Raw genomic sequence first — 27,482 nt, forward strand, 5'->3', positions numbered from 1 at the left:
AGGCAGCCCCTAGCACACTGCTCAGCTCGTACTGGGCACCACTAGGATGGGACAAGGCCCACCACGCAGTGTGGGGTGCGGTGGAGCCAACCCCTTCTCCACGGTCCTATCACCCCAGAAACACATCTGTCCTGGGAGCAAAAACAGCTGCCACCTTCTGAAGAAGGATAGCGTTTCATAAACCATTTTCCCATTACAATCGCTGGAGAAAAATGAATTCCTGGCTTTTAAAAAGGTTTTGTCCTTTCTTAACAGGATCTGTATAAGTCACTTTCCTATTAAGCCCCAGTCTACGCGCAAGGAGCCCAAGTCGATGACATTTGCCTCAGAACATGGCGATGTTATTATTGCCTGAAGACAGTGAATACCCCTGAACCCCTGACAGACAAAAGCTGAAACTGCTTAGGTTTTATTGTTCGGCTGCCCTGCTTCCTCCCAGAGCAGCCGTGATGCCCACGCAGGCAAGCATGCTCCAGGCACAGGCACCTTCGTTTGCTGCGTGGTCTGCAGCTGGCAGCCACGGCTGTCAGAATTGTACCTCCGAGGATGGTTTCACCTCTCGGTGCAGCATGCAGCCGCCTGGGCCCACGGTAACCGCAGCTCCGGCCTGCCAACCGTGCTCGTGAGCAGCAGGGCCTGCCGGAGCAGCAGGCTCGTTCATTAGGAAATGCTCGGCACCCGCTCCCTTTCCCAGGGGCTCTGGCCGGCTCTGCGTGGATGATGGGATCAACAGGAGCCCCGTCTGCCTGCTTTCCCCAGCCCCAGCTCCAAAGGGACTTGACTTGCCTGAGTGCCCACAGGTCATCCTGGTCACCCTTAGACCCACGGCCACACCTCAAACACCAGTGGACAAGGAGATGAGGCTGTCAGTCAACCGTGCCAAACACAATTTTGTAGCTAAAATAGGTTACACGGTTCAACTTTATGGGCCTGAACCAGAGACCAGCCAGGGAGTATGGCCACTCCCTGCAAGGGGACTTTTCTGGGAACTTGGAACCAGACAACCGTACTGAGGAATGCAGCTTGTCTGGGAAAAACAAAATCATGAGAAGCAAACTGTGCCAGCGGCTTCTTTGATGAGATGGATCGGGAGAAGCAGAATGACCTTAAAGGCCGGTCACTGTCCTTCCACATCCTATTGGCTGTCATCTTCTTTCATTCTGTGGAACTCAGTTTCACTGCAAGAATCTGGCTCCCAAACGGACTTTCATCACAGCTGGAGGTGCAGCAAAGCATTCGCGCCCCAGCAGACACAGCTCCATGCCAACTTACCTGTCCAGCCACCTGGGCCTCTGCACCTCAGTGCATCTGTTTCTGGACCGTCTTTCCAGCAGCCCAGAAACCAAGGCCTGTGTCTCGGTCACGCTTCCCACACGGGATGCGGTGGTTTGTGAATTACCCACTGAGTCTCACCTACCAGGGGAACCTGCGGGACACAGGGCCAGGACTCCAGGCTCCAGAGTCACACCCAGGGCCCAGTGCTGCCCGGTAGGCGGAGGCTGTGCCGGTTGGCAGGCTGGGTTGCTTCCCAGAAGAGCCACCGCAGGCTGAGTGGTGACTGACCCCGGCCAGGCGCCCCGCAAGTCACGGACACGCGCGTCCTGTTCTTTCCTCACGAGGCCTCTGTGCTTGTCCTCCCCAGTCTGCAGACGAGAAGAAGGAGGCTCAGAGGGGACTTAGCTTCAGGGTCACGCAGCCGGGACGGTGCGGCCTGGGGTCCCGGGCTCACTCGTTGTGGGGCCCGCGTGGGGGTTCGGTGACCACCTGAAATGACCGTTTTGCAACCAACGCAACGTCCTAAGGAGTCTGACGTCAGATGCGTTTAAAACGATTCCGCTTGGCTTTTCTGGCATGAACTTTTCCATCCTTCCCACCGGTCTGCTCGGCCCTAACCCTCGAACAAAGGCCAGTGACACCGAGTCCAAGCAAAGCGGCCTGGAGGATGGCTGCGTGTTCTCCGAGAAGTGACGGCGTGACTCTAACGCCGGCCTGTGACCCAGTGGGACCGGGGCAGCGAGTCGGGCTCCTCCCCGGAGCCCGCGCACATCCTCTCTCATTGTTTGACTTTCGTTTTCAACGTCCCGTGAGCCAGACCCACGTGCAGGGCTGTTCGGAAGCGTGGACGCTGGCGCGCGTCTGTCGTCACAAAGCCGCCCGCCCCGGGTTTGCTCATCACTTGTCTCCGAGGAAGAACATGAGCCACACGCGGCCGCTGACCCCGAGTCCGGGGACGAGAACACGCCGGTCCCTGGGTCGGGAAAGTCCCATCGCGGCTGGCGCGCGGTCGACTCCCTCGTCCAGCGGCTCCTCCCCGTCCTCCCGCGCGTGGCTCGGCTCGGCCCGGCGGGCAGGCCTGGCTCCCACCCGAGGGCCGAGGGCCGCGCGCCAGCGGCTCGGCGTTTCCACCCTCCGCTCCGCACCCGGCTCCGGAAGGACAGACCGGGCGCCGGCCACCTGAGCACGTGCCGCCCCGTGGGGTCCGGAAGCACCTCACTAGGACGCGCGCAGAGCGCAGGGACCACTGCCCTCCTCCAGGCCCCTCCTCCAGGCCCCTCCTCCAGGCCCCTCCTCCAGGCCCCTCCTCCAGGCCCTCCTCCAGGCCCCTCCTCCAGGCCCCTCCTCCAGGCCCCTCCTCCAGGCCCCTCCTCCAGGCCCCTCCTCCAGGCCCCTCCTCCAGGCCCCTCCTCCAGGCCCCTCCTCCAGGCCCCTCCTCCAGGCCCCTCCTCCAGGCCCCTCCTCCAGGCCCCTCCTCCAGGCCCCTCCTCCAGGCCCCTCCTCCAGGCCCCTCCTCCAGGCCCCTCCTCCAGGCCCCTCCTCCAGGCCCCTCCTCCAGGCCCCTCCTCCAGGCCCCTCCTCCAGGCCCCTCCTCCAGGCCCCTCCTCCAGGCCCCTCAATGGCTGCCCTCTCCTCAGGGGGCGCGCGTGACCCCGCTGACCCGGAAGGAAAGGGCGCAGAAGCCGGAAGTGAGCCCATGCGCACAGGGAAGAAAGGGGGGACGAGCACGTGCGGCCCGGGAGCCGGTGCGGGGACTCCTGGGCCCTGGGCGGTGACCGAGGGACAGCACCACAACAGCAGGGCTTTCAGGGGAGCTGGCGCCAGCTCCTCTAATGAGGCGGAATGTTGGCATTTGGGTTTCACCTCTGTGGAATAATCCTTTCATTTCCTTATCTGGGGTGAACAGAGCAAAAAGGAAGTGAGGAGCTGGCTGGTTGTAACTCGAGATTTGCCGCTGCAGATCATTAAATTGGGAACTGAAGACACTATCCATCAGTGGTTAATCATGTTTCATTTCCTAATCTTCCCTTATTACAGCCGGCGGTATGGGTGTCGTTATTATCTGCCCGGCAGGAAATGCGCCCTGGCAGGGCTGCAGGGCCAGGCGGGCCCCTCCGCCGCTCTCGGTGCCTTTGCTGCTTCTGCCTCCTCTGAGGGGCCACTGGACACCCGGGGACTGCGGACCTGTGGCCTCTGAGCCCTAGGCCCGACCCTGCACTTAAACGTGGTCACCATGACTGTCAGAAAGCCATGGGTTTAAAGCACAGCTCTGCCACTTTATAGCTACGTGACCTTGGCTGTGCCCTCTAAGCTTGCCAGCCTCAGATTCCTCATCTGTAAATGGGGCTGATGACACCAAGCTTCGTAACATTGGTATAAGAGCTAAAGAATAAAGTATTCAGAACAACGGGTCTCAATAGGGGCTGTTTTCCTCCACACATACAGAAAAATAGGACAGGAACTGGTAGAGAAGCAGAAAGGAGGGGTTGTGTGTCTGGTCAAATCCGGCCCATGGCCTGTTGCTGTAAATAAAGTTTTATTGGCACACAACTGCACCCATTCATTACAATTGTCTATGGCTGCTTTTGTGCTACAGTGACAGAGTTGAGAAGGTCCCACTGGCGTCTGCTCTGCAAAGCCTAAATGAATTACTATGTGGCCCTTTACAAGAAAGTCCTGCCCAATCTTGTAAAGCTACTTTCACCCTCGATTCCAGGTTTCAGAAAGCTCCATTGCCTTTCAAAGAAATTGAAAGTCAGTTTGAATGTGATTAGGTTACTTATTAATATAACCAAATGGTCTCTGGGTAAAATAGATTCAATCAACCAACGCCTTCATCCTGTACTCACAGGACACATTAAACATTTAGGGACAAATTCTAAGAATGCACCAGAACTACTTGAAAAAAAAAATCACGAAACTTTCATAAGGGATTTCAGTGGTGACTGAGCTGACAAACTCAAGCCATGTTTGTAGGTTGAAGACAGATGTTGGATTTCCCCCAAATGAATATCTACGTTCGTAGGAGGCCATTCTAATCACCCCGATAGAAAAACTGACAATTTGCAAAATAGAAAAAGGGGAGGGCAAAACAGATTTTTTAAATGCCCAACCAAGCTCTCAAGTAATTAAATAAATGTAGATTAAATGATGCCATCTTACACCTGTCACACTGGAAAACATTTTTAAAAGAACGGCCATATGAGAAGCCTCTGGTCCAGGAAGGCATGGGGACATCCCCAAAGTCCTCGCTGGGGACATCAATTGGCACTGCCTCTGTGAAACATCCATTAGTCACATAGATGCAAGGCTGCATAATGAACAGAACCTCTGAACCAGAAATTCTGAAATCTGCTTCTAATGACTCATCATAAAAAAATTACGAGAGATGTGCTGGTAGGTGTGTTTACATAGATTTTCATCATGGTGTCATTTCCAGTAGCAGAGAATGGGAAATATCCTTTTGTCCAGCACAACAGATGCATACCACCTATACCTGCTACGCACATGTCACAAACATCCACACATGTGCACGTCATACTTGCATGCATTCTCACACTGCATGTGCCATGTCTGCCCACACCACCTGGGTGCACATATGAGCACATGTCACGTGTGCACACATAACCATGCCACACTCATTTATATATATCCACACTACACACACAGCATCCACATCCTTGCACACACATGCACATACCACACTGACATGTTGGCATGTGTGTATGAACCACACTTGCACACCTACACAATAGGACAGGTGTTCACACCTGATCACAACTACATACATGCTTGTGAACACTACATATGAACACACAGCAGTCACATGCAGTTGTTCACATGCACACACAGCAACATGTGTACCCACATAACAAATCACATACACAATCTTTATGTACACACTACATATGTATGTGCACATATGCACACAATACTGCCACAAACACACAAATGACATGCCAATGATTAAAGGTGGTTTGTTCAAGGGAAGGAGATAAAACTACACAGATTTTTTAAAATTCATTTTTTGTATTTTTCTGTTTCTCAAGTGTTCAAAAAAATTTGGGGGCATTTTAAAAATACAAAATTTTCTATTAAAATAAGAGGGATCAATGAAAGGGAGACTCTTCTGTAAAGAAACCTCTTATCTGAAGTGTGTTTCCAAAGGTTAATTCTTGCTTTAGCGCCTCACTAATTATGCTCCCAGTTGGCCTCTGCTCCCATTGTCTTCCTTTTCCTCTGGGTGGCGGTCCCCAGAGCAGGTGGGATTTTCAAAGAAACATTCCGAAAGATTCAGATGTGAGGGCAGAACTTCCGAAATTTGCAGAGCCAGCTTTTTATTTTGTGTTTAATGTTAGCAGTCAGTTTGGCTGACGGAGATGACTGGGTTCCCTGAATGAACACTCAGTTCTGCGGTCTGTCCCCTGATGTGGGTTAGAAGCAGGTGTCCCTTGGTGACTTATGGCACTGTCCCCGAGGGGGTGACAGGCACACAAGGGGTTCGCCTGGCTTGTCCAGTAGGCTGCACATGGCTTCCTGGAACCGGTGGTGGGAGAGACCCTTGCCGACTATGAACTCTGGCTCAGAAAGTGCTGACAGCTCTGAGCCACGTGTCTTCCGAGAGGAGGCCACGTGGCCTGCACACAGCTCTGGCCCCAGCTGCCCAGCTCAGGCTGTGGCTGCGTCTGGAGACCGTCTGTACCACTAGCCCTCCTATTTTTCTTTAAAAACTCATGACTTACATGGTAAACAGTTCATCACCCTGGAAAATGGAAAGCCGGACAATGACCATAACGAGAAGGCAACTGTCAGGAACGATGGAAAGAAGACGACTATGACATTGCACCTGGACCTCCACCAGCTCGCCCTCGCATAGCGGGAAAGGGGGAGCAGCAAGATGAGAGACTTGCTCAGGACATCCCAGCCCCAAACTCCAGGCCATGGCGGCAGGCGCACACGTCACACCGGGAGTGCATCACCCCGAGGCCCCCCCCAATTCAGACCTCTTCTTTTGTTTTAACTGACTCCTTCATTGTGCAGAAGCACATTTAAAAGGGAAATTTACATCACTGCCTAACACTGTGATTCTAAATAAGCACAGTAAAAGCAAAACCATGCCATTACGTTCTCGCTTCACACCTGGTGCTTGCTTCCTCTGTGAAAAAGCGAGATTCTCAAGAGTAAGGACATCCTGGCACCAACCAGAGGCTGTGCCATCGGAAGAGAATTGAACAGGGTCACTTTTTCATTCCAGGACTCACTGTCCTAGGAAGAGCCCTGCATGTGCCATGGGAACCCCCGCAAGTACTTCCGGGGGTATCACAGATCCCCCACTTTAGGACACACCACATAGCTGGACACTTTGGGGGCTTCTGGCTCTGACAGGCTAGGTTTGAGCACAATGCAGTTGAAATCCATGTTCCCACCATCTTGGGCATTTCAGGTCAAAATAGGCTTTCCTTCTGCTCTGTTTACCTGCACTGTGGGCTCTGTCCCCGCTTCCTGCACCTGCCTTCTCACCTCACCCCTTTTCATGCCTACCCAGGGGCTCGGCCCCAGGGACCACCCACCCGGGAGGGCAAGGACACCCCCGGTCCTGCCTCGGAGACTGGTCCACTCGGTCCTCCTATGGCCTCCAGTCAGTGGTCAGGATGGAGGTTGTTCCAGTGACACGACACCCAACCCTGGTCTTTACTCCCTCCAGGAGGTTCTCTCCCTGCAACTGTCGGCCTGATTGAGCATCCCCTTCTTTCCAATCACCTGTCTTCAGGAAGAGCATCAAAGCTCCCATTGGAGTGACTTCCACACAGTCACCTTGTTACTGAAAAACGAGTGGCACCCATAGTCACAGACTGGCGGCCTGCAGTCTGCCAGGGACCCCTGGACCTGCTGCACATGGTTCACAAATGTCACAACATCGAGTCCAGACTGCCCATGTTCCTTGGGAACGGGAAGTGCAGGCTAGGCCTGGGTTCCCACGGGGCTCAGACGAGGGCACCATCCTCCGAGGAGGGCGGGTTCTCCCCAGTGTCCATGCTTCCCCACTCCTGTTGTTTTGGGGGCCCTAAGAATCATGGGAGGACTGCAACAGAGCAGAGACTGGCCCATCCCCCACTTGTCAACCGCTACTGGCTGAGTGTCCCTCTGAGCCCGACTGGCTCCAGGTCCTGATACCCAGCAGGAAGCATGTATAGTCCCTAATGCAGCAGAGGGGGTTGACAAGCAGGAAAATGACAAGGGGCCCTGGATGGCAACTGAGCCCCCCAAGCTGAGGGAACAGAGTGGTGAGGGCAACAGAGGGACAGGGACAGAACTCACTGGGGAGGGTCCATCAAGCCATGTCCTGGTGATATGAAGCACAGCCAGGAGCAAAGGTAGAGGGTCCCCAGCAGAGGAAACAGACCACACAGAGGCCCCGGGACAAGTATGAAGAAGAGAAGGAAGGAGAAAGTAAAGAGCACACGGCCTCATAGTGGCTGCAAAGCCTGGGGCCCCTGCAAAGCCTGGGGCCCCTGCAGTTCGGCTTCTGAAGCCCCTGGTATTTCGGCAAAGGCTGGACATGAAAGCGAGAGCTGAGGGGCAGCAGGACCAGGACGAGGACAGAGCCACCAGCCTGTGCCCGGCCCCTGCTCACCATGTAGGCAGTTCCTGGTGAGTGTTTACTAGCCTGCTCTGGGGCAGTAGTGGAGACAGAGGGACCGCCCTTAGGAAGGGCTGTCACGGCCACGTGACTTCTATAGGGTGGTCCTCAGAGGAGAGGCAGGGCCACTGAGCAGAGGCACACAGTCCCTACGGGCTCATCACGTCCCCACCACCTTCAGGGGCTCATGCCAAAGACTCTGCAAGTTAACCTTGAATCTCCCCCAATACGGGTCCTTGCTATTGGAGTCTGAAGCCAGCTCCACTTCAGGTGTCAAGTTCATCACTGAAGTCGTCAGTCCATGTGGTGAGACCTCCTTCCTGAGAGCCACTGGGCATCCCACAGGCTCATCACTCAGAGGACCGTGAGGGGGACCCCGCGACGTCTCAGCTCTGCTTCTAGAAGAGAGAGAACACCCCTTTTCCCTCCCAAATTTCTTCCAAATTGCCTGGATTTCTCTTGCACTCCGAACACTTCCTGTAAGCCCTAAGGGGTGGGGGTGGGGGGCTGAGCACCAAGGTGGGTCCCCTACCCCCAGCCAGGCGGGCTGCTCCCTGAAGTCACCCCACTCATGATGACAATGCATCCTTGGCCCAGGGACACTCCATTTCAATAAACAAAACGAGAACTTCCAGGCCCGCCACAACACCAAACACCATTGCCTCATTTGGGGAGGCCTCTGGCTCGGCAAAGCAAGGGAAGGAGCCGAATCAATAAAATGCTCTCGGCCAGGCAGCTTGATTCCTGCACGTTTAAGCACAGAGGCACTTCCAAGGCTCCATTTCCTCAGGTCAATGTAATTTTACAGAGGTACCCAGCTCTCCTCTGTGAAATGACACTGGCAGACAGGCCTACCTGGGGAAGGGCGGGGACGGCAGGGAGGGAACAAGTCAAACCATTCACGAAATAAAGCAGAAGTCAATAGCTGCTTCTCCATGGGCCCTGGATCCCAAAAGAGTAACTGCCGCGCTTGCAGATGGCAGGACCAGCAGAAGCGTTCACGGGTGAAAGTTTACCAAATGGTAACAAATGTGCTTTTCATCCGGGTTAGAACACAGACCCTGACTCAGAGGAAGCACCGGGGGCTGAAATGTGGGGACCCAAGCACCCAACCTGCAGCTCCAGGCAGAGCCAGCCCTGCGTCTGCTTCCTCGGAAGCTCAGCAGCTGTGTTGTGTGATGCAGACAGGGCACTAGGGGGCGCTGTCCGGCACGGAACTCCTGGTGCCATAATTGTCACCATTATCCAATTATGTGCTGGGTACCTGAAGCTAGCATGGCCCACGGAGGGGCAATTCCATTAGACGAAGACCCGCTTGTCTCACTTGGCTTTGATAATGGCTTAATAAATAAACTGAGGAAGGCCCAGTACAGAAGTGCAAAACGAAAAATATTCTAGCTTTTCCATTCTACACCCATCCTTCTCTAATTACCGTGTTTTCGTATTTTCGGGCTTGTCAGTTCCCGCCTCTGCCCTCTCTGAGAGGTCGGGGATTGCTGATCTCCTTCCTCTTGCAAAGACTCCTTGGCAAGGAGGAGTGGCTGCGCAGGGGCCTCGGCCTGACTCTCCAGCTCCATCATCGCACACCCGCAGCCCCCATTTCTCCCGGAACACTCTCACATCCACAGCAAGACACTGTTTGGGCAGACAGGAGAAGCGGACAATAAACATCGAGGCACTGCGTATTTTAATAAAACCGTGAGGCAATGGAGATGGAAGTAATTAATTTGAAGGGAGGGAGAAGACAGCAGATCGCTCAATGGAGAAATGGCATTTGAATCAGGAGGCCCTGAAGATCCCCACAGATGAAGGGCCAGCAGGGGCGGAGGCGGGGAGGTGGGGCAGCCAAGACAGAGGGGCGGAGCAGCCAGGCTGCTTGGGCAGGTGATGCAACACTGGTGTGCAGAGCTAGTGGCGGGAAGGGGAAGGGGAAGGGCCTGGGTCCTCAGGATTTGTGGTTAACGGGCCAAGGACAGCTACAGCTACTTTGTACCCACAGTGCTTACGAAGTGACGCACCACCACCAACAGCCAAACAAACAATGTGATGCATCCGTGAAGAGTGTGGTCCCCACGTCTCCCTCTGTCCAACAGCCCCTGAGCCTGTGGCCCTCAGAGGCCCTGTGGCAGAGTACCAGGTCTCTACCATCCAGGACCACCATCCTGGGCCTCCACGGGTGCCCAGCCCAGAGACACATCGGCCTTCACCCCAAGGAAAACGGCAAGGGGAGTGAGTGGGTCTGAGTACCAGCCACACAGGACGTGGGATCGCGGGCACAGGCCTGTCGTTTTCCTGGTGGGGACGGGAAGATGGCAGGAATATCGGATCACATCGATCGCTGCTCAGGTGTGGCCTCGAATCCTCTGTTCCCCCAATCCCCAGGTAAAGCCTAAGATTAGCACCCGGGTCAAGAACGTCCCCCACAGATCAAGCAACTACAGTGAGTCTAACGGGTGCCTCCATTTACAAGGAAATCCGTGAGCAGACGAGGGGCGCAGTCTCTGGAAACACGCCTGGTTCCGACTGCAGGCATGCATTTCTGGTCCTACGCTCTAGCTTAAGCGTTCAAACAGAAATGAGACTATAAAAATAGATCGACAGGATCCAAGTCGCGCCGCTAGAGGACGCTTTTCTGTGCCCGAAGACAGGCGCTGTGATTTCCCCCAAACTGGTCATCCAGTGGACACTGGAAAGCACGGGACTTATTTTTTAAATAGCAAGGCTACATTTTTTTCGGTCCTGTGTCGCCGCTCTGCCGCGCTCCCGCCTGACAGACCAACTGTCAGGGACGTGGCGGGACGAGCGTGTCTGGGCCTCACTAGACAAGCAGCCTTATCAAAATCCAACCGCATTAATCCTCTTCCTTACATCAAAAATCAAGTCACTTCCTGGAGAGAGGCTACAGCCTCAGAAGAGCGGTTTCACTGGGAGACCGATGGAGATTAACAGTGCAGCCTGTGAGGAAATGGAGAGATAGCATCTGCCTCCACAGCGACTGGGTGACACTCAGAACTCGGCACTGTCTCAGAAAAACACAGGCAAGGCCGCGGTCACCCATGGTCTTGCCATTGGAGAGTGGCCGGGAACTCCTACAATAAACAAGGTTCTCACTGAAGATGCCATTTTCCAACAGCAAAAGTTTTAACCTGCGTGGCATTTAAGCAAGAAGGAAATAATATTATTTCAAAGCTGATAAGGGAGAAATGCATTAAGACAATTCCCAGATAACTGTAGGGAGGGGACACCTTCCTGATGAAATAACCACCTTTCAAAGGGAGGAGTCACGGATTTTCTGCCTGGGAGAGGAGCAGACAGACAGAGGGAAGACTGCAGCCGCCTTATCTTGGGAGTAGCACCCCCTCTGCTCCCCTGGGGCTGGAGGAAGTGATTAATTAGTGCCTCCTTGAAGCTGAGACCTCAGAAAGCCACCAGGGACTTTTTTCATGGAATGATACCCTCCCAGAATCCTCCCTTTAGAACCCGACAATGGGACATGTCTCTGACAATCCTGCACCACGGCTGCCAAGAGGCCCGAGGCCAGGCTTGAAAAGGGTTCCCTTCTTGGCACTTCTTTTGTAAAGGGAGGAAAAGCCATTAATGACCCAATTTTAAGGGACAGAAGGAAGCAACTGAGTACAGAGCAATGTCCTGCTCCCCAGCCCCGCCCCCCCCGCCCCCCCCGCCCCCCCCCCCCCCCCCCCCCCCCCGTTCCTGGCCACTCTCCACCAGCCCTGCCCTCTTCCCATCCCCACTCCCACTCAGCTGCCTGATGGAAACACGGCCCCTGCAAACCCCAGTGGGTGAACCTCGGGGTCCCAACCGGTCCCCGGGACCAAACCTTGGCACATTGAGGGAGACCTCAGCTACCTGAATGTTTATTTTTCAGTTGGGAAAGGGAGAAACCAAGGTCCTCACATCGTGACAGAACCATCCCCTTAGTGGCACCCCTTCTTGCTTGCAGTGGGGGAGGTCCAAGCTGATGGTGCTAAAAAGCCCAATTCCTACTTTAGGTTCCTGTGGCCTCACACGCCACGCGAGGACGGCAGGTGAGGACCACTGCTGCCACCTCCGGGGAGCCTGGGAGATGTTCAGAATTTGAAGACAGACCCGTGACCCCCAGGCTGTGGCCTCACTTTGTGAGATGCTGGAGCCCAGGCCTGTGGTTCCATACCAGCTCCCGGGGGCTTGAATCCTGCTCACAGAGAAACCAGAAAGGCCGGCCACGGCCCCTCCATGGCACCGATTCTGCCAGGCTGGACGTGAGGAGTGCCAGTGTCCATGGGCTCCACGTCATACAGCGGAAGACGCCGGACCCGCAGGGCACTGGGAGACTGATACCACGAGCGGTTACTTTTACAGGCTCCACAAGTTTCCTCTAACGGCACAGACACCGACTGCTCTGCCCACCCAAACTTGCAGGACAGGGAGAGAGAGGGAGAGGCAGAGGTGAGGAGGTCCTACCTCCAATCCCCAGTTTGGCCCAGAATACCTCCCTCCTGTGCTGGAATTCTGGTTGAAAACATAAAGATGACCCCCTGCTACTTTCAGGGGTTGCAACAACAGCCTGTCCCTGTGGCTGTGTTTAAGGAGCACACCACGCTCACAGTGTTTCAAGCACAACCCCCTCCCCCACCCCACCCCAGGCATATCAGAGACCCACAAGCACAGCTCCGGTTTATCACGGTGGATACGTCTCCTGTAATAAAGTGTACTGCACGTTCTAGGATCAGGAATCCAGAGTATCTGCGACATGTTGACAGCACTTAACACACCAGACAAACCCAGGCACAATGGAGCCGCGACTACCTTCTCGGAAGGTGGAGACACTGCACCAGGAAGGAAAACTACCTGAAGCACAGACTCTGCCCCCTCCCCCACCATCTTCAAAGGATCCCAGACTTCAAAATGGATTTCAAAGGCCCCTGCAACTCTGGCAGCATGACATTTTATGTCTTATAAGCTATTTTTATTAGCCAGGATTGTAGAAAATTGACGTTTACCAGCCATTAACCTTTCAGGCATGTAACTCTATTTTTTTTCCTACATGGAAGTTTATCTTCTACTTCTCTGAGGATCAATCCTTCAGCTGTCCGGCTCCTTTGAGAAAAAAAATAAAGTCACTGTGGAAGGAGGTGCTCTGTTCTCAGGAAAACGTAAGTTCTGTAATTTTACAGACTTTTGATCACAATTTTATAGCCTTCAGCCCTTTGCTGGTATTCTGTTTTTATCTTAAAATGGAAGAACGACATAAGACAGGTTGTGTAACCCCTTCTTTGTACCCGAGGGAAGGTGGGAGAGACGAAGATAACTCAAGAAAGCGGTGTCTGTTCTAAACGGAAGGAGGCTGCCATGTGGCTCCTCGGCATCCCTTACTTTCTGAGCCATCGAAGCGTCACGGCTCCGGCACTCAGGACGATAGGACACGATCCTATCATACCACAGCCTATTAATAAATGACGACAGCCAATAACTTATATCCGCGTGCTACCTCTCCCCTTCTGAGCCTAAAAGCCTTAAATAAGCCACTCTATAATTTATTCATTCCACTTTAAAACATGCCTTTTGCCAAAAGGTCTCTGACCACACATGAGAATGTAAAGGCCTTGAAGAGAAAAAAGTCCCCCCACAGCACCCTAAAAACCCACTGAATCGAGCTACTGTCTCGTGGACAGATGACGACCTCAAAGGCCTGTTCCCGGGGGCACCTGGGGGTCCAGCCTCCCGGAGAGGAGAGTCTGGGGTCGTCCATGGAGATCGGGGGCCTGGCAGACACAAAAAGCACCCTTGGCCCTGGCTGTCCTGGTCCCACGTGAGGAACATGGCGTTTTCCCTGAGAGCCAGCTTCCCGCTGGGTCCTGGCTGTCGGCTCCTTCCCAAAGCCTCAGGTATGGAGACATGAAGGGCAGCAGACATTCCCGGGGAGCAGGACACCCCCCGCTGAGTCGGGACTGCTGTACTCGCAGCACTGAGCAGAGTCAGTGACCAGGAGCCAGGTCTGGCAGCTGTGCTACCTGCGGCCCAGGCATCATCTGGCTGGCTCCTCAGACCCGCCTGTGCGAGGGGAACACTCAGCTCCTCCGACAGAAGTGCCACAGATCACACAGGTCACGGCACGTGCCTGGTGCCACAGAGCTCATGACTGGGGCGCTGAGGCTGGAACCCCAAAAGCGGAGCCAACCCTGGAGCTCGAGGTGCCTGGTCTCGCGACTGAGGGGACAGGCAGGGCTGGTGGAGGGCCGGCCTCAGGAGGCAGGCTGCCCGCTTAAACCCAGCTCCTCCAGTGCAGGCTGCAGGGTTCCAACAAGTGACCCCGAATTGTGGCACACCAGTGTCCCCTGCTTCGTAAGGGGGCCCATGTGCCGACCTCACAATTGGTTGTGCAGACCAGTCGGCTGCCTGGGGAGGAGCTAGCGCCTCACCCAGCACAGGAGGACTTCACAATAGGCTGAAGCCCAGACCCACTGTCCTCCCAGCTCCTCCAGAGGGGCCGGTGCTGGCGGGACGGGCTTCCCCCGGGACTCTGGTGCTCCCCACAGGTGGCTGCGTGACGCAGCTTGTGCTGTTTGCAGAGTTCAGACATCAAATGCCCAGGAGTGTCCTCACAGTGAGTCAGCCAAGGCCTCTGTAACGATCACATCGTAGAAAATAGAAAGGAAAAGGGTGTCTTTCCCCTTCTTGGCCGCACTGTGCAAACCAGCCTGCACATCAGGACAAAGCACGAGACGGTGTACCTGGCACTTTCCAACGACAGGGCCCTTCCCACTGTGCCCTGGCTGCCGAGGCACCAGGGGAAAGGTGTAAAGTGCAGCCCAGGGGCCAGCTGGAGCAGTGAGCAGAAGCTGAGATACGCTGGCATCCAGCTGTAGCGAATATTCTCTGGAAGGAACACACCTGTCCCCCTCCCCGCCGCTGGCCTCTGGTCTGCTCATCCCAGCCCAGAGAGAGAGAGACAGACAGCCCAGCTTGGAGATACCAAGACCTGGAGCCCCTACAGGCACCCGGGGCTCCCATCACCCACAGTCCCAGCGGGCAGGGCGGCATGCCACTATCCCACGTATGCATGAGGCTACCTGAAATGCAGCTGCCAAGAAGTGACAGGGACAGAGATGGAGCCCTTGGCAACCTAGCTCAGCTGCTTTCCTGAGCGAGCATGCAACCTCAGGCTTGCAGGGGAACTCAGCAGCCAGGCAGCAAAAGCACGGCGGCTGGAGGCGCAGGAAACGAGACACTTGGAGCCAGAAATCATGCCTTTTTGCATCTGCAGAGTAAAGCAATTCTGGGGAGAGAAGAGGCATATTCTCTAAACGCCTCCCTGCCAGCCAGCGCCATGCCTCCACACTCAGCTGCAGAGGGAGCGAGCCTGGGCCTCTCCAGCAGTAGCTGCTAAACAATCCATTCCCAAACGCAGACCTTCAGATTAACAAAATATTTACAATGTACCTACATGATATCATCGGAGCTATAATCCTTGTAAAGACTCCATTTGACAGGGGAAGATAATGCGAGGAGAAAAAGTGTGCCATATACATTTTAATTCTGATGAAATTGTTCTGTGTCACGCTTTGTAACGTAACATACTACACGGCTACACTGAAGTGCCTCATTTGCTGTGCCGGCGAGATGGAATACACGGCAGCGTTTCGACCGCCCACCTGAGCTACACAGAGGATGCCAGTGACCCCCCGCCCCGCCGCAGGTACCCCCGTGGACACCACCATGTCTCCCAAGGTGTGCTGGCCCTTGCAGTTCTGATGCTAAAAAGCCTCAAGGCCGAGGTCCTCGGGCTTTCTCTGGGAGATGGATTAAACAGGCAGACTGCCAGGCCACACCCCAGGATTTCTGATTCAGGGGGTGGATGAGTGTTCTGGGGCTGCTGTAACAAACAGCCACAAACTGGGGGCTTATAATAACAAAACTTGATTCTCTTGAAGTTCTGGAAACCAGAAGTCTGGGCCTGGCTGCCCCCAGAGGTTCAGGGGAGGCTCCTTCCTGCCTCTTCCAGCTCCTAGCGGCTTCCGGGGTCTGCAGCTGTGGCTGTATCACCTGGTCTCTGCCTCTGCCTTTACATGGCCTCTCCTCTGTGACAGTGTCTTTTCCTCTTCTGTCTCTTATAAGGACATTTGTTCTGAGCCTTTCAGATGCAGGGCCCACCTAGCTAATCCAAGATAATGTCATCTCAAGACCCTCAGTTACGCCTGCAAAGACCCGTTCTCCAAACAAGATCAGTCACGGCGCCTGCTAAACAATGTGTCTGTTGGGGCCACCGTCCAATGCACTACAGTGGGTCTGGGTGGGGAGCCAGGGGCCTGCCAGGTTTAGCAACGATCCCCAGGCCACAGTTCCTGGGCCACACCTAGACATCCCACCCTCTGCTTTGCAGATAAGGAAACTGAGGCCAGAGCAGGGAGGCCACCCCTGATTCAGCCCCTCTCCCACAAGTATCCCCGCTCCCAGCCCTGTGCCAGTCTGCATTCTCCCTGGGCCCTGCTGGCAGCAGAAGCCTGGGCCTGCACGCTCAGCAACCCTGACCACCGACGGCCCCTCTCAGCTTTCCAGGCAGATCAATGCCCGTGGTGTTCAAACGTACATTTGGCCAGCAGACCCCACCGCAAACCCAAATCCCATATTTCTCCACGTCAGGCGTGCAGACACAGGCCCACCCCGAGGAAGGAGGGGGGTAAGTCATCTTCCCCAGCTGTCAGGGACAAAGAGCGAGGTCCTCCCTGGGCAGACACGGGTCCACACCCCCACCGGGGCTGGAACTTCAGGAAACTGGGTTCCAAATGGACAGAGCACCGGGCCAGGCCAGGACGCCTCTGTGGGCACCTGCGGCTGCTCCCAGGGCCCCACCGGGACAGGTGAGCTCCCATCCTCCATGAGGACCATGCTTCTGTTGGTAAGGCAGGCGGTGGCCTTGTTCTGCCCTCTGGATATTTACCTGTCACCGAAGGCTTACCTTAATCCCTCCTAAATCCCCACACACTGTCCTGGGAAAACACAGTGAAGCCAAACAAGGTGAAGTTAACAGCAGCCGGATCAGAGCCGCCCAAGGCTTTGCAGCAGCAGCTCGCCCTTCAGTCTCCGAAGTGCAAATCCCGGCTCAGGACCCACGAAGAAGTGGCCCCCAGAGCCCTAATGACAGACGGCGCAGCGCCGATCGGGCAGGAGCTCCTGGAAGAGGCCAGGTGCACAAGGGCCGCGGGGGCGGCTAAAGCCGGAGCTCGGGCTTCACCGGCCTCGCCAGCCCGTGACTCCCACTGCGTTCCTCAGTCGCCCAGGCCTCAGTTTCCTCCATGGGGAAGGACAAAGAACATGGCACAGTGCTAGAGACACAGCAGGTCCTTACACGTGGGACCAGAAGGGACACATCATCACACGCGCATGTAGGAGGCCTGTGAATACCTTGTATGTCGCCTGACATGGCGAAAGGGCCTCCACTTACGTGATCAAGTTAAGGACCTTGAGAGGGGAGGCGATCCTGGGTGACTCAGGCAGGCCCAGTGTCATCACAAGGGTCCTTATATGTAAGCGGAAGAGGCAGGCAGGAGGGAGAGGCAGAAAAGGTGATATGACCACAGAAAAAGGCACAGACAGAGAGAACGGTACTGGCTGTGACGATGGAGGAAGGGACCACAAGCCAAGGAAAGCAGGGGCCTCTGGAAGCTGAGGCCAGGCCACTTCCCTGGAGTCCCCAGAAGGATCCCAGCCCTGAGGACACCTTGATTCTAGTCCAGGGGGACCCGTGTTGGACTCTGACACCCAGAACAGCAAGATGGTATTTGTGTCCTTTAAGCTGCTAGGTCTGTGGTTATTTGCACTACACTAAGAAACTAGTACAATCCGTAAACTGAGTATATTGCTCCCTGGGAAAGGCCGCGGGGACAGGGACCATCCTACAGGCCTTACACGTAACCCGGAGGGCTGGGCGTCATGACTTCTGACTGCCCTGAACCCGCAGGTATCTTTTAAATGAGAGCACGCATGAGCCCATGGGGAGCCCATGGGAAGTCCGCAAAAACACCAGCTCGCCCCTGAGGGAGGCTGGAAGGGAAATGGCCTTTGGCAGCACACACTGGTCAAAGATAATTAAATAGGTTAGGTTTGCTTTCTTTTGTTCTATTTAAGGGGAAGGGCCGGGTGGGAGCCAGCCAGAGACAGTACCGGAGGCCACCAGGAGAGGGCAGCCTAGAGCCCAGGCAAAAAGTCACCAAAATTCTGGGAGACTTTTGACAAAAAGCAACTGATATTATTACCAGCCCAGCTTCCAACATACCACCGTCCCCCGTTGGAGGATTAAAAGAAGAAGTAAGTGCCACGAGGTTTTACAAGAACACACGCGGGATGACTCTATCACCCTTGACGGAAAAAAACTCGTTCAGCTTGTGGTATTTCTCATAGCGGAATTCACTTGAAGTAAAAATCGCTCCTTCAAAAAGTCGAAATAGGTACAGTCTTTGAAAAGACAAATGCTTGCCTGCTCACTCACTCCCACTTCATGATTAGTTCTCTCATCTACCTGACCGTGCTTCACAGAAAAAGAAAGGAAGAGAGAGAGAGAGACCTAGAAACCTAGACTGGAGGCCCCTGCAAACACCCAGGACCCCAGAGCCAGGCAGAAAGGACCACGTGCAGAGGGAGGGAGGGCTGTGTCTCACGCATGTCCCCCGACGAGCTGGTTCCGGGGCGCCCCGGGCGCTTCTCACACTCCATCATCTTCAGCCTGTTAACATCGGGGCTCTATGCCAATCAGTCATTCATGGCAACGGTCCTGTGCCTCAGCCCAGCTCAGCCCAGACGTGGCCCAGCCCAGAACCCGCGGGGCTTCCTGGTAGGACTTCCTTCTGCCTGCTGCCTCCCCAGCACTGGCTGAGTCTGAACGCCCAGTGAGGACGCTGCTTGGGGCTGTGTGCCACCTCTGTCGCCAACACGGAATCCGGCTCTTCTAACGCCAGAGCCAGTTCTGCAAACCCAAGGTGTTCACAGAGCTCTGACCCACTTCAGACGAGCCCTCACACTCCCGCGACTGCCATCAAGCACTTCTTGATACCCTGGGCCCGTGTGGTGCCCGCGTCCAGGACGAGAGACAACTAGCACGTCTGAACGTGGATAAGTGGTAAATTCGGGGTGGGGCCCCTGCACAGTGGAGGTGTCCTGTGTGCCTACAGCGTCAGCGCTCCAAACCGCCCTCTCTCACGTTGTGTGGGACACACACGTGAGCTGAAAGCTGGGTCGGGACAAAGGGAAAGCATACAAAACGCATGCACCAAGCCCGTCTCTCCACGTCGCTGGTCCCCAGTTCTGATCCACACAATGGGTACGATCGCACCTCCCTGGGGAGGCTCTGGTGAGGGTGACAGGTGACACTGAGGGTGGCACACAGTCTGCCCAGGACTACTCAGTGTCATTACAGTGTATTGTAATCGCCTCATCTTAAGCTGCCGTTAAGCTCCGTAGTTCTGAAATGTAAACATGTTGCTTAACCTTTAAGCCAGAGCACCAGGAGGTCGCCGTCCTCACCTCTAACAGTGTGTGCACGTCCTTCTGGAGGAGGGACTCCTGGGCCATCACCTTAGGGAGCCAGCAGCTCCAGCAGCTCTCTCAGCGGGGGCACGAGGCTGCTGCAAGCCTGGGGCAGCAGACACCTGCCTCCTGGTTTTCACCTGCTATCAGGACCCTCTCTCCGGGGTGGTTTTGTTCTTGGGGCAATGAGTGAAGCACACCAGTCTTACCTTTTATGTGACAGAAGCCATTTTCTAAGTAAAGGGTATGATGATTCCCTTTGTAAACTCAACCTCTTAACTCTGACCAGGCGGAATGATGACAGGAAAGGCTTCTGAGAAAACAGCACGGGCCCCTGAAGCGGCAGGGCCGTCCCCATACACAGCGGCAGGGGCCTTGTGGTCTCCACCAGCAGCTGTGGGTGCTCTTTCTCGTGGGACCCTTGAGGAGAATGCCCACAGGAGGCAATGGAGGTCTCTATTCTCAGGAAGAAGCATTTCTCTGGCTCCAAGAGCAAGGTCCGCCCTGGCTTGGGGCCAGGCAAAGGCAGCACTGGGGCTGAGTCCGGCTTAATCTCCACTCACCATTGCTTCTTTGTGGGGCCCATGGGTCCCTGGAGCCAGTGGACATTGCGGACAAAGTCGCCCACACAGAACCACCTGGCTTCCTGGAAGAGGGTGGCTAAGAGGTACCGTGGAGATTTCAGATAGATAGCCCTGGCTTGATATGTGCAAGATTCATTTATATCCTCGCCTCAAGACAGAGTCTAAAATGTTGACTGTTCATTTCATCTAGTCAACAAATATTTACCCAGTGCCCATGGCGTGCTCTCTGCAATCCAGCAAGCTGGACATAGATACTAACTCACAAAGGAGGGGGGGGCCACTAAAGCCAGAGTAGGGCCAAGGCCCAAGGAACAAAGGATGGTTAGAAGGAGCTGGAAAACCCAGGCTCATGGCAGAAGATGACCTTATGTGCTTAGCTGGCAGAGGGAAAGACAGGCATTCGCTAGTGTACACAGCTCTTGTTTTCCCTAAGTCGAGGATTAGTCAGCTGTGTAGGACAAGACTGTAATGTTTAAACCTTGTTTTTCTCTTCTCTCCAGGGAAAATGAGTCCAGAGCTCTGTAGTTCTTCAAGGATGCCACCTGGGACCTAGTTCCTGTGCCACCATCCTCACAGTCACAAAACGGCTGCTCCGTTGCAGACATCACATTAGTATTCCAGGCAGGAGGAAGAGGTAAAGGCAAAAAGCATGACTCACTGAGTTGGTTCCGGAAAAAGTAAGGCTTTCCCACAAGCCTCATCTAATAGAATAACCTAATTAGATCCCACTGACTGGAAAGGGGCCATGTTGCCACCTTGGGGTACAAGAGTCTACTAGAGGTGGGACTACCTTAAACAGGGCTCCGTGTGAGCCAAATGGAGCAGCTCAGATGAGTGTTTATTAGTAAGGAAGAAGGAGAGAACGGCTATTGGACAGGCAACTTGCAGTGTCTAGTAATTCTCATCATACGTGGTTGGTGTCATCACTGGTGTCATTTATTTGAACATCCACAGCAGCTCCGCTCGTCGGTGAATGAACAGGGGACTCAGAAACATCACAGTGTCAGCATTTTATGGCTCATTCATTACTTCATTTGACAATACTGATTGCACACCCACAACTCCACAAGTCAGGCATGACCCTGGGAGTTGGGTGCGCAGTGAGATTTGCTTAGTTCCTGCCCGTGCGTCTAGCGACGCCTTCTGCCCTGGCAAGAGTTACCTGTCTGCACAGACGTGGGTTGGGCCAAACTGTGTGGGCAAAGAGGCCATTTCCAACACAGTTGTAAAGAAGATAATGGTACTTTTGTACATGCCTGTTACATGGCAGCAAGTTCTTGGATTCCCACTCTGGATACCAGCATTTGGTCTCCCCTCAACCTTGCCTCAGCCTGTGCCTTGTTATGCAAATGAGCCATTCGTTCAACAAAGCACTGCCTCTCCACTCTGTTTGGGGAGGGTGCTGGAAGCTCCAGAAACCTTCCTGGCAGACAGAGATGCTTGTCTCCTGGGCATGCACGCCTCCCGTCTTCCTTCCTAAAACAGAACCCCAATTAGGCTGCAGGTAGAGATTTGCTCCTTGGCCAGGGGATGGGTCATACAAGGACTAAGCCAAACGTGACAGTGCAATTCTCTGCTCCCCAGCTTCCCACTGCAGTCAGCTGGGAGTGGCATGTGTCCTGGTGCTAGCCAATGAGAAATTCTGCAAGGTTTCTGAGAAAGTGCTGACTTTCCTGATGCACAGAAGAAAGGCAGGTGGTGCTCCCGCTCCCTCCCTTCTTCTGCTCCGAACTCGAAAGCAATGCCTGGAGCCACAGCAAACCATTTGCAATGAGGAGGCAATAAACTGACAAACTAATAAACTAAAGGTGGTACAACGGTAAGAATAACAATTAGGCCTGAGAAGGTGCCACAGGTCTGCTGCTCCAGCCCTCGACCACCAACTTCTTCATTGTTATGTGAGAAAAATTAACCCCCATCTATTTATTTATCGGGTTTTATCCTGCTGGCTGAGAACATCCTGAAACGATCGAAATGGCAAACCAGAGTGACAGGGTGGCGGCCCTCATGAGTTTTCTGGTTTAAGGAAGAGAGAATATTGACCGGATGATGTAAATCCTGCAATGGTCCTAAACTAACTGGGGGTGGGAGGGGGCGGGAAGGCTTTTCTCCGAAAGTCTCATGAGATGAAGTCATCAGAAATAAAACTCCTCTTTCGACAGCGTTTGACTCACAGTGTACCTGCTTTCCTCAGGCAATGTCCAGCCCCCACTCCCTTCTGCGTCCAGCAGACATTTCTCCTCACCTGTCACGCTCTTCTCCGGGAGCGAGGGGAGCTAGGACACCCACATCCTGAGCTCCGATGATGCCACCTATCGCTGTCCCATCCTTGCAGGCTTTTCGCCATGAAGCTGCACTGGGTTCTCGCAGAACTCTGGCCGCCGGAGAGAGCACAATGCCAGTCACTGCGCCGCTGCAGCCTCAGGCAGGCTGACCGTCAATTATTAACAAGGTGGAGAACAAGACACCGGCCCAGCAACTGCCCCAACTACCTTCTGCTTTAGCCTAAGGAAACTGGCTTAATGGTCCTATTTTAGACATTACCATGCTCCAGTGATCATGGCCATAAGTGAATTATCCCGAAAACCAAACTACCTCCTAAGGGTAGGCACAGCAACACCCAAGGGTGCACCAGATTGGGGGTGGGGATCTAGGCACGTTACAAATCAGCTAAATGAACGCCCCGTGTTGTCATACGCAGCAGATCGGCTGTTCAAAAGGTTCGCAATACCACAGGATCTGCTACCCTATTGGGGAAACTATTTTAGGCCTCATTAGCATGAAAGTTTTAGCAAACGCATTTCATTTCAACGTAAAACAAAATGCCACGACATTTCTTCCATCCATTTATCATAAACAAGTTAATTACTGTGTAACAAATCACTCCTTCTGGATTCTGGATATTTGGGGCTGCTGGGAAGCTGACTCTGGCAGAGACGGAGCCACAGAGCAGTCGTGAACGGCTTACGGCACACTTAGAATGAAACGGTGACGCTCTGAAGCTTCCCTTGTCGAATTAAGGTTAAGCTCTCTCTGTTGGAATAACTCAATTACACGTCGTCATTACCTATTTAACTTGATTCCTACCAGAAGAACAGAAACACTGTGCCATTTACTTATTGTTGACACATGTATCTTCACTGGGGTCTCGTAGTTTGCAAAGTTTTCTCCATAAATAAATGGAGAAACTTTTATCTGCCCTGGCTTGAGTGCATGTCAGCTTTCGCCTCCATACGCGCAACGTTATTTGTAAGATTTAAAACATCTCTTTGTCCCTGAGATTCTTGAGAAGACCCAGAGGAAGGAAACGGTGCGAGGGTGTCGCACCCAGGTGCAGGGGAGCAATGGCACTCTAGGCCACGCCAGGGGAGGGGGGCTGCAGGACCCCTAACGCCTGGGACGCCTCTGCAACTCTCTCCTCAAGGAGGGTCAGGCTGGGCCTCGTTTCGGGACAAGCGCTTAGAAAACGAGTCTCACGCGCACACATTCCAGAAGCCGGTCCAAGTCCACCTACAATGATGGAGTCTTCATCTGCCACTAGGTGAAAACCATCTCGGCATGTGGGACAGGCCCACATCCAGCCAGAGGTCAGGGCTCTACCCCCCCAGCGCAGCCTGGACCCACACCACCCACAGGGACAGACAGGAGACACTCGTTTGAAATCTCACAGTTAATCATAAAAAGTACGAGAATCTGTCACTCTCTTCTGTGGTGGGCAGCACTTGTTGTTACTAAAATAGAGGCAGTTTTTTCTGAAATTCCTCAGTAAAACCGATGCTTCAACATCTCATCATGTTTAGCTTCACACCTGGGGAGGCACGAGGATGTCAGCTCCCGGACACGGGAACAGCGCACTGCCATAAGGGTCTCCTGTTATTTGCAACAGTCCAATGTACCGAGGGTGAGAGAATCTTCTGGGCCTTCTCTGCAGGCACGCAGGGATTCTCAGTAAACACACAGATCCTGCGATGGCCTCACCTTTCCAACTCTAAAATGACACACACAGCGCCATTACCAGAGCACCGCCTGAAAACTGTTACCACGGACACCTACTCATACAGCACATCCATTCCTTCTAGGCCGACGGCTCAGAGAGCTTTATGTTTTTATTTTATTTTATTTTGGTAATCAATCAATGAAAGAGTTAATAGCATCATACCTCTGCTTTAGCAGTCAACTGAGAGGACAACAAATAAGAAAAGTTGGATTCAGTGCAAAACGAAAACCCTGATTCATATAACAGGAACCAACAAGTCAACAAGCTCCGTCTCCAAGGGAGAGTGTCTGAAGAACCATCTCACATACCCACTACTCGTGGGAAAATCCTATAGTCCCTAAAACACAAAGCTGGGAGAAAGTCAGCCGCCTAAGGACTGTTCAGTCATGAATGCTGAAATTTAGCTTCGGCGCTTGCTCTCAAGTTCGCTTCCTCCATCACTTTGGACTCAGCTAAATGCTGCCACTTTCTGGGAAACGGATCTTGGGAGGGAAGACGCGTAGCCAAGACACTCCGGCTCTGACTCTGAAACCTTAGGGAAGGAAGCACTGATTAATTTCCCCTCCCATGCAAATATCAAGTCTAATTAGTTTGTCTGGAAAGGGAAACAGATCAATATGCCAAATGATGTACTGTCATCAGCGTTCTGAAGCTCCTCTGACTCGCCCATCACAAGTGTGGACAGACTCCGGCGATGGCGCTCACACGAACTGGCAGGACCCTCCTGCCTGTGTGTTTTCGTGTTGTTGGTGGGACGGTAATGAAAATGAATGCCACGTTTGCGAACAGAACGTCTGTGGGCTTATTTACCACATTTCCCACAACATCGTCTGCTGCACCGTGCATTTCAAAGCAAGGATAATTTAAGAATCCAGAATTTCATACATAAAAATACTTAGTAAGAAAGTCTCCCTCTGCCCAGTATTTGGGTGACGTTACATTCAAATCCTAATCCGTGGCCCAGGAAATGATTCACCTCACTCAAAAATGACAGGGATTCTGAATCATTCACCTTTGATGCAAAACGTTTTTCAGGTCGCCCAATCCACAACTCGCTGACCTCACAACCAGCATTCTGCAAAGACATGGCTCAAAGGCAGCCCAGCCTGGCATTTTCCACCCAAATGTCTCCCCCGTCCACAGCAAGGTGTGCAATTCCTTCCGCCCTCTCCCCCTCAGCCCTACCTTTGAGGACCTTCTCTCCTTCCAGAATATTCTGGGAGATTAATGCTGTGTAATCTTCTTCGGAGAACCCAGCCTTGCAGCTCTCCCTGGCTGTAAGATCCCCATTATGAGCCTGAGGACAGAAAGAAGAGAGGTTAGAACAAACCTAAGTTCACAGAAATTTAATCCAGCCGACGCTCACGAAGAGCCTGCTGTGTGCACAGTCTCAGCTGTGACAGAAACAGGATAAACCCCAGCTTCTACCCAGACTTTGCAGTGGTGCTTCTGGTCTCCAGGGACTTAAAGTGGCTTTGGCATGGGGACGGGGTGCTGCAGAGGGACAGCAGGCAGCAGGCGTGTCAGGGCCTCAGGGGCGGTGGCAGAGGGGAAAGTCTGAGGACCCTCCAGAAGGCAGCAGGCAGGACAGCCCAGGGTTACAATGAAGACAGACAGGAGGGGAGGCCAGGGGACAGGCCAGGGGACAGGCCAGGTCCCAGCCAGGTTGTCTGCTCTCTGCAGTCACCAGGGAGGGAGATGGCGGCAGAACAAGAAAGGTGATTCTCCAAGACTGCTCAGAGGGGGACAGCAAGGAGACTGGGGTGAGGAGGTGAGGGGGCTTCCACCCTCCTGTGTTCTCCCCCCACCCCTTACCTCACTTCCTTGGATGCCTGTCCACCTCAGGAGCCTCCATCTCCAGCCCAACCCAGGGAGAGAGCTCCCCTAACTACCAGATAGGGTGGATCTCCTGTTCTCTGAGCGCCCAGGCTTTCCTGCCCAGTGGGAGGTGGTATAGCTCCCACACGGGAGCACTGGGGCGGGTGGAGTGGCCTCCTCCCAGACTGGGGAGTGGGAGCCACAGGTCAGCCGCGGGGGCGGGGACGGAAGGAGAGACCGAGAGTGCCACAGGGAAGCCAGCCTGCCATCGCTGCGGGTGAAGGAGCGCGGCGGCGGCGGGGCCCTCCCCCTGCCAGCCCAGGCAGCAGGGGCGCTGCCCACACCCCGCAGTCGCGCCTTCAGGGGCGGCGGAGCAGAACGCACCTCTACAGTCAGTCGGCTGCGTCCTCCCGCCCGGCCCGGAAGCTGCCCCAGCCTGAGCTCCCTGCACCCACCGCCTGCGAGGACGCGGGAGCCCCCACCCAGAAGCACCCGGGGAGGGAGCGGGCGCGGGGTCGTTCCTTGGAAAAAGCTCCGCACCGCGGCTCAGTCCTCCGGCACGAAGCTCCAGGGAGACGGAAGCCAGGGAGGTGCACTAGCCCAGGAAAGTTTGGAGCCGCCCTCGGCGAGTGCCGAGCTCACCCCACGCCCACAGCCTAGGAGCGGCCTGGCCCGCGGCGCTGGTTTATTTCCGAGGTTACACCGCGCGGCCCAGGAGGAGCAGCGAGGCCGATCCGCCACGAGAGGGGGTTCCTGCAACTCTCGCGGCCCCTGCGCCTCCCTCAGGGGCGCCCCCGGCGCAGCCTGCGCGCCGGCCCCGGAGCTCTGCCCCCAGCAGGCGCGGAGCCGGGCTGGAGAGCAGCTCGTGGGCTCCGAGGGAAGCAGGCGAGAGCTGGGACCACGCTCCAGGGATCCCCTCGCCCTGAGCTCGCCCGGCGCCTGGCTCCCCGGCCCTGCTCAGCTCAGCGAGGGCTCCGCCAGACACCCGCTCCAGCCCGCACCGCGGGGACTCGGCGGCGAGGGTGTCCCGTGGTCCGCATCAGCCGCCCACCCGCAGAGACGGTTCTTGCGGGCACGCAGAGGATGAGGACCGAGGCGGAGCCGCGCCGCGAGTCCCCAGCCCTCCGCAGGGGCGGCCAAACAGGGTGTCCCCAGCACCCTGATCCCCGGCCCGCTGCCACCAGGTCCCCGCACCCGCAGCCTCGGCCCGGGTGGGTTCGCCAACTCCGGAGGCACGCGTTTCCCGGGCGAGGGGAGGGCGCGCCGGCTCCGCCAGCAGGCAGCCTGCCCTGGCGCGGGCGAGCCGAGCTCCGGGCAGCGGCCGCGGACCTGGGGTTGGCCGAGGGATGCGCCGCGGGTCCCGCTTAGGGCAGAGCTCCTTGCGTCCCCCACCCACCCAACCACCCACACTCCCACCCCGCTCAGCACCGCCGCTCTCCGCTGCTCCCGCGGCTCCGTGCTCTTGCCAACCACAGGAGGCTTCACGGAGCGCGGGAGCCGGCTGGATGCAGCGGTGCGTGCGGCGGGAGCGCCCGGCGAGGGCCGGGGAAGCCCGGGAGAGACCCTCCGGGCGTGTGCGCGCCCCGCCGGCTCCAGGGACGGCTCCGCGCTGCCCCGGCTTCCGAGCAGCCAGGGTGGGAGGCGGCAA

The 27,482-nt window shown here is 55.1% G+C and overlaps 1 protein-coding gene across 3 annotated transcripts in view; it reads right to left on the bottom strand.

Moving 5' to 3' along the window:
• CDH4 (cadherin 4) overlaps positions 1 to 27,482 on the bottom strand; it is a 432,992-nt gene that overhangs the window by 405,381 nt on the left and 129 nt on the right. Inside the window, exons 1-2 of one of the 3 annotated variants that reach the window (XM_033094688.1) lie at positions 26,375 to 27,466; positions 25,202 to 25,313 (exon numbers count right to left, since the gene is read on the bottom strand). Coding sequence is in view for 1 of the 3 variants with exons in the window: in XM_033094686.1 (XP_032950577.1) it covers positions 25,202 to 25,313 (112 nt within the window). In the remaining 2 variants the exon portion in view is untranslated. Of the gene's footprint in view, positions 1 to 25,201; positions 25,314 to 26,218; positions 26,262 to 26,374; positions 27,467 to 27,482 lie in introns of those variants that run through there. The other 2 variants (XM_033094687.1, XM_033094686.1) reach the window with 2 other exon arrangements.

Source organism: Rhinolophus ferrumequinum, chromosome 23, assembly GCF_004115265.2.
Source record: "Rhinolophus ferrumequinum isolate MPI-CBG mRhiFer1 chromosome 23, mRhiFer1_v1.p, whole genome shotgun sequence".
Taxonomy (NCBI): Eukaryota; Metazoa; Chordata; class Mammalia; order Chiroptera; family Rhinolophidae; genus Rhinolophus; species Rhinolophus ferrumequinum.